Genomic DNA, 6,360 nt, shown 5'->3' with positions numbered 1-6,360 from the left:
TAACTCCACCGACCATTTGAGAAGTCGACCAGAAGTTTCGGGCTTCTGCAACGCCTGTCTTAACGGGTGGTTTGTAAGAACCCGTATTGTGTGGGAATGAAAGTAATGCCGAAGCTTCCTTGAGGCTACCATCAAGGTGAGGGCTAGTTGTTCCATTTAAGTGTACCTTGACTCGGCGTCGAGGAGTCTTTTGCTTACATAGTAGACCGGCAGCTGAACCCTTTCTTCCTCTCTTATTAGCACGGAGCTCACGGCGTGTTGTGACACAAAGAGGTATAGGCTCAACTCCTCGTCGGTGATGGGTTTTGACAGGATCGGCGGCCTGCCTAGGTGCTCCTTCAATTTTTGGAAGGCCTTTTCACATTGTGGTGTCCATTCAAAATGCTTACTTCCTTTTAAAGCATCAAAGAAGGGAACGCACTTATCTGTTGCCTTTGATATGAATTTGTTCAGAGCGGTGACACACCCCATCAACCTTTGCACCTCTTTTAGTTTGGTTGGAGACCTCATATCCTGCAAGGCTTTTATCTTTTCGGGATTAGCCTCTATCCCTTGGTTAATGACCATGAAACCAAGGAATTTCCCTGATCCAACTCCAAAGGCGCACTTTAGGGGGTTTAGTTTCATGTGGTATCTTCTCAACACGCCAAACATGTCTCCCAAATGGTCGACGTGCTGGGTGGCCTTGGTACTTTTTACAAGCATATCGTTGACGTAAACTTCCATTAATTTGCTGAGCAGTTGATCAAACATTTTATTCACGAGCCTCTGGTGTGTAGCCCCTGCGTTTTTCAAGCCAAAAGGCATTACCTTGTAGCAGTAGAGGCCTCTGTCGATTATGAAGGATGTGTACTCCTCGTCAGCTGGATGCATGGGGATCTGGTTGTATCCGAAATAGGCATCCATAAAACTTAGCATCTCATGCCCTGTAGTGGCGTCAACCATTTGGTTTATTCGAAGGAGCGGGAAACCATCCTTTAGTCAGGCTTTGTTGAGGTCACTGAAGTCGACGCATGTTCTCCATGTCCCGTTAGGTTTGACCACCAAAACGGGGTTCGAGACCCACCGAGGGTAACGGGCCTCTCTAATGAAACCGTTGTGGATTAACTTATCGACCTCTTCTTTCAATGCCTCGTACCTCTCCGGGTTCATTGGTCGGTGCTTTTGGCGTTTGGGGGGATATGAGGGGTCGATATTTAGAGAATGACATATGACTTCTGGGTCGATCCCTTTTATATCCGCATGATTGCAGGCGAAGACATCCAGGTTCTTCTTGAGGAAACTCTCGACTTCTACCCTATGTGATGGGGTTAAGTCAGAACCTACTTTTAGTACTCTGGTTGGCTCGTCCTTGTCGACTCGGATCTCCACCAATTGCTCGACGGGTTGAGACCATGTGGCATCCTCTTGGACCCTGGGGTCTATGTCCTCAATGGCACCTTGATAGACCATTCTGGACTCTTGCCTCCCTGGTTGGTCATATCCGCGTAAGGCATCAGAATACGCAACCCTAGCCTCGTACTGGTTGCTCTTTATTTCACCTACACCGTTTGGGGCAGGGAATTTAACCTTCTGGTGGTAGATGGAGGTTATTGCCCTCAGCGCCTGAAGGGTCGGCCTCCCAATAACGACATTGTATTGGGAGTCTCCCTTTATTACCACAAAATTAGCCATTATAGTGGCTTGTCGAGGTTTCTCCCCGACGATTATAGGCAGTCGAATTGTCCCCTGAGGGATGACGGAGTCCACAGTGAAACCGTACAATGGCCTGGAAGTCCTTTCCAATTGCTCTTTTAGGATCCCCATCTTTTCTAGGCAGTCAGACTATAGGAGGTCTACCGAGCTCCCATTGTCCACCAGGATTCGGTATACGGTGTGATTTCTGATTATAGCTTATACCACCAAGGCGTTGTTGTGGGGGAAGTGAACCCCGTTGGCGTTGTCCTCATTAAACGCTACGTTAGTGCTGCCGAACCTTGTTGCTTTCGCGGCAGAGACACTCCCGAACCTTTCCTGGTACACCCCTCTGGCTTCGTAGGCGTAGTCTTTTTTAGACCTCCTCGAGTCTCCTCCAATGTATGGACCGCCGAGGACAGTCCGTATGACGCCGACGGGTTCTCAGTCTTCTAGTCGTTGATTCTCCTCTCGACGTCGACCGTCATTCTGGCCACTGTGACCCTCGTTTCTTGGTCTTCGCTTGGCCTTGAACTCTTGCAGCCTTCCCTCATAGATTACCCTATCGATCTCATCTTTAAGATCGACACAATCAATGGTGTGGTGGCCGACGTCGCCGTCGAACCTGCAATATTTTTTCTAGTTCCTTCGGCTGGGGTTTGACCTCATCGGCTCTGGGCGGCGCAGTAAGTTCCCGTGACCTACCTGATTAAATACTTCTTCGACTCCTACTGTCAATTCATGGTATGAATCGTACCTTTTAAACGGCCGAGGCTTGCGATTCTCTTCTTGCCTTGGCTTCTTAGCTTCTGGAGTGTTCGGCGCTGAAGCAGGCTGCTTGTCCCCGCTTCCTCCGCCTCATCATTTCTTTCCATCCTGCTTTCCTGCCGTCGACCCTTGCTCAGTCCCTTTGTTTTTGTTGGACCTGTGCTCGAGGTCGTTTGCATCTGTTTTCTCGGCGTTGATGTACCCTTGCGCTCATGTAAGGAATTCTTTGTAACTGGACAGGGGCTTCTGGTTCAGCTCTCTCTTGAAGGGGGTGATTTTCTTCATGTTAGATAACGCCCCCATTAAGGCCTCTCTATCGGTTATATCCGTTGTCGCGGCGACAGCTTCCCCTTACCTTGCGAGCCATTCTTTTAATGACATGTTTTTCTTCTGATATATCGTTGTCAAATTCTGCTTTGGAGGGACATATTTTTTCACTCCCATAAACTGGAGATAAAATGCTTCCTTCAATTCATCCCAGCTTGAGATGGATTTTGGCTTTGGCGTTCGAAACAATCTCCGGGCAGAGTCTGTTAGATGGTTTCAGAAGTCTCGGCACATGATCTCCTCGGCATATCCATGCAAGAGCATGTGCCTCGTGTACATTTCTAGGTGATCATCGGGATCTCCTCTGCCATCATACGGTGGGATCGACGGTGACCTGTATTTATTGGGTTGGGGTGGCGCCATAATTTCCGTAGTAAACGGGTGGTCGTGCGTCCAGCTAGGTGTGATGTCGATGTTCACTACCTCAGCCACTCGCCCTATATGTTTCTTTAGGCCGGCAACATCGCCCGTGAGCTTTTGCTCTAGGCTGGCCATGCTCTCCATAATGGCTAGTGCCTCCTCCGTAGAGATTGCTGAATCGGCTCCTTTTGACACTTCTGCCCTTTGTGCGTTGGGTCCGCCTCTTGCTCGTCTGCCCACTTGCACCGACCCCGCATCTACTGGAAGGTTTATGCCTGGGTTCGGAGGTGGCGCTTCGGGTTTCCCAGGCGTCTGGCTATTGGTTCTCAGGAGCCCGGAGTCCGGCAGCCCTTAGACGACTGTCGGCGGATTGGGAAGGCCGAGGCCTAGGATCACCTCTAAGATTTTCACTGTCCCCGATTCCTTCTGGGATATCTTGGTGGTCACTAGGGTTATGGTTTCCAACCACGGTAGCTTCTGGCGGTCTCGGGGCGTCTTCCAGAGGTGGCATCGAGTTTCTTCCATCCAAGCGCTCAACTACAGTCATCAGTCCCCGCACCAGGTCAGTCCAGGTAGTGAGCTGGGCTTGCATCTGTATAGGGTCTGGTCGCGGTACGTCTGGGGGTGGGGCTCCATTTCTAACCGGAGGTGGGTCTTCTTCCATCCCGTCGTTCGCCGGATGAGTGGCAGTTTCTTCCATCTGGCTGCCTTGGTTGATGGCCTCAATTCTTCTTCTTGGTGGCATGTCAACAAACGTATGAACCAGAGATTCTGGGTTCGGACAGTGGAGTCGCCAATTGTTGATGGCTGAATTCCATCAACAGAAATACGCCGGGTTACCCGCTGGTATCCCGTTGGGTTACAAGCTGGAAATTAACTATATATTTAAAATCACGTTGTGAAGTGTTTTGCTGTATTTTTAGGAGCGTGAGTGTAACGCTTGAATGAGAGGACACACGAGATTTATAGTGGTTCACTCTGTTAATGAAGAGCTACATCTACTTGTGTATGATATATTTCTTTTGGACTTTTACAATTTACATGCACGTATATTCTCTCTATGATTCAATACTCGAGAAGTCCATCCCTTTCGTGTATAGGGCTTTGCCCTTTTTATAGCTCAAGCTTACTTCGTGGGTGGTTTTCCTTCATAGGTAAAAGTACATGAGTGGCCTACCTTTCTAGGTCCAGACCGTAGCCCACTAATCACCTTTTAGACTGTTCACTCAGCCAATTGGTCTTCCATTACGACTCTGTGGATTCCTGTAATCCTTCACTGCCCACTGTAGGGCGGTTTAGGGGATTGCAATTAATGCCCGTACTGCAGACGTCTCTCACCCCTAGACGCAACTTGTGATGTCAGGCTTCTTTCTAAAGAGTATTCCCATCGTCATCTATGCTACGTAGACCTCATGTCCTTCCTGGCAGTCAACCCTTTCCAGACGGGGATTTTGTTGCCATAAGTTCGACGGCACGACTAGTCGACGCCCTAAGTTGGGCCTTTCTTTGCTGCGTAGAGGGGAAGCGAGCTTTAGGTATCGAGGGTTGTCACCTTTTGAGGAAAAGTAGGGCCACGTGTCATGCTGTCGCCACTCCACATGTCACCCATATTTTTCCACACAACAACCAGTTCAATTTCCCAACTGAATTAGCACAATTTATTCATTGAAACACACGAAAGGAGAAAAGGTATACAAGAAAAAAGACTATGTATGTAATTCATTAGTGCCGTGTAATCAGAAGCTGGGAGTAATGCACGAAGTGTGACGACCCTTACTTTTAATTATCATCATTATTACGTTTATACTTAGTTCACATCCAAACTTCTACTAGTTTAGAACTATAAACTTCTAAAATTTAGGTTACTTTTTTCCTTCAATAGTGAAATACATTATAATATATTTTGCGGAAAATATTTTTAACTTCTTAACATTGAATAATCTGTAGATAGAATTCCTTTAAAACTTCAAAGTCATTCCTACGTATGGTCATACATTCAACTTACCATTTACTGCAGTTCATATGCTATTAACATGATAGCATTTTGAGTACATCAACATACTTAGTGACTCGAAGTTACTAAGCATAGCCTCGTTGTTTCGTATACATTATGTTCATTACATAATTTACTTACTCTAAAAACTCCTAAGAAATTGCTTTCAATTGTCGTTTCAGTCTAATGTTTTGCTTCCTTTTGGTTATTAGTTTTCTTATCGTGTTTTCTTTTTGCAGAGATGGCTGACCTTAGCTTCCAACTTCCCGAGCTCCCTAAGAGGTCCTCGAAGAAGGGTCCCCAGAAAAGAGACCCCAAGGGATGCACTGCTTAATAGGCGACAGAGGAGAAGGGTCGATGCTACACATCTAGACAACTCTAATGTCCCTGTGGTGCCTTCATTTGACCTGCCTAAGCCTCCTCCAATGAACGATCTACTTTACATCCCAAACTCCAAGGTCAATAATCGCTGATACCTTCTCTCGGGCCTCATTGATGTTCAACGAGAAGTTGCTTTAGAAACATTTTCTTTAACGAGGATTAGGGCTCTGCTTCTAAGCCTCCTCTGGTTCAGTGTCAGCGGAAGTAGATTTTCTACCAAGTCCATTTAGATTTCCTCTCCCTTATTCTTCATTGCTAATTTTGCCAAATTTTCTAACTCTTTTACCTCGTCTTTTTGCAGGCTCTCGTCCTTTTTATCCTCAAGCTTATTGAGCTAGACAAGGTTGAAGATAGGAGCAAAGAAATGGACAAGATTGTGGTCAACCTCAAGGCTTTTCTAGAGACTGAGAAGCAAGTGTCCAAGGCTGCCTCTAAAGATCGAGACAAGGCCCTTCTTGAGATGGAGAAGCAAGTAGCAGACTTGCTTGCTAAACTAGATGAGCTGTAGAAGCAAGTGCACACAGCGAAGAAGTATATGACAGAAGGTCAGATCAAGGGATATGACGAGGGAGTGAAAATGGGTGCATAGAAAGCCATTGACGAATACCTTGCCACATCCGCCTTCAAATGAAGGTGTGGGCCCTAGGTCACGATGGTGGAAAAACTTTTGTGAACACTTGAGGTGGACCTTCCCACTACAGTAGCGCGGGTCCATAAGCGGGGTGGAGACCTCGAAGTTGTTATGCAGACCATGAAATGTGGAGATGCAATGGAGAGCACAAGGTGGTAGGATCTTCATGTAACGTAATGGAGTTGCGATGGAGGATCCAATAGATAGAATTGTTATCGTTCAAAGG

The 6,360-nt window shown here is 47.0% G+C and overlaps 1 protein-coding gene across 1 annotated transcript; it reads right to left on the bottom strand.

Annotated features, from left to right (window-relative positions):
- Window positions 1-981: 981 nt before the first annotated feature.
- LOC112093945 lies at window positions 982-1,806 on the bottom strand. Its single transcript, XM_024173561.1, has one exon. It carries the CDS (start codon window positions 1,804-1,806, stop codon window positions 982-984), a length of 825 nt encoding a protein of 274 aa, XP_024029329.1.
- Between the last annotated feature and the right edge of the window lie 4,554 nt (window positions 1,807-6,360).

This window comes from Morus notabilis, unplaced genomic scaffold, assembly GCF_000414095.1.
Source record: "Morus notabilis unplaced genomic scaffold, ASM41409v2 Scaffold583, whole genome shotgun sequence".
In the NCBI taxonomy this organism is placed as follows: domain Eukaryota; kingdom Viridiplantae; phylum Streptophyta; class Magnoliopsida; order Rosales; family Moraceae; genus Morus; species Morus notabilis.
The sequence above is the reverse complement of the archived record's forward strand: the minus strand, read 5'-3'. Positions and strand labels throughout refer to the sequence as shown.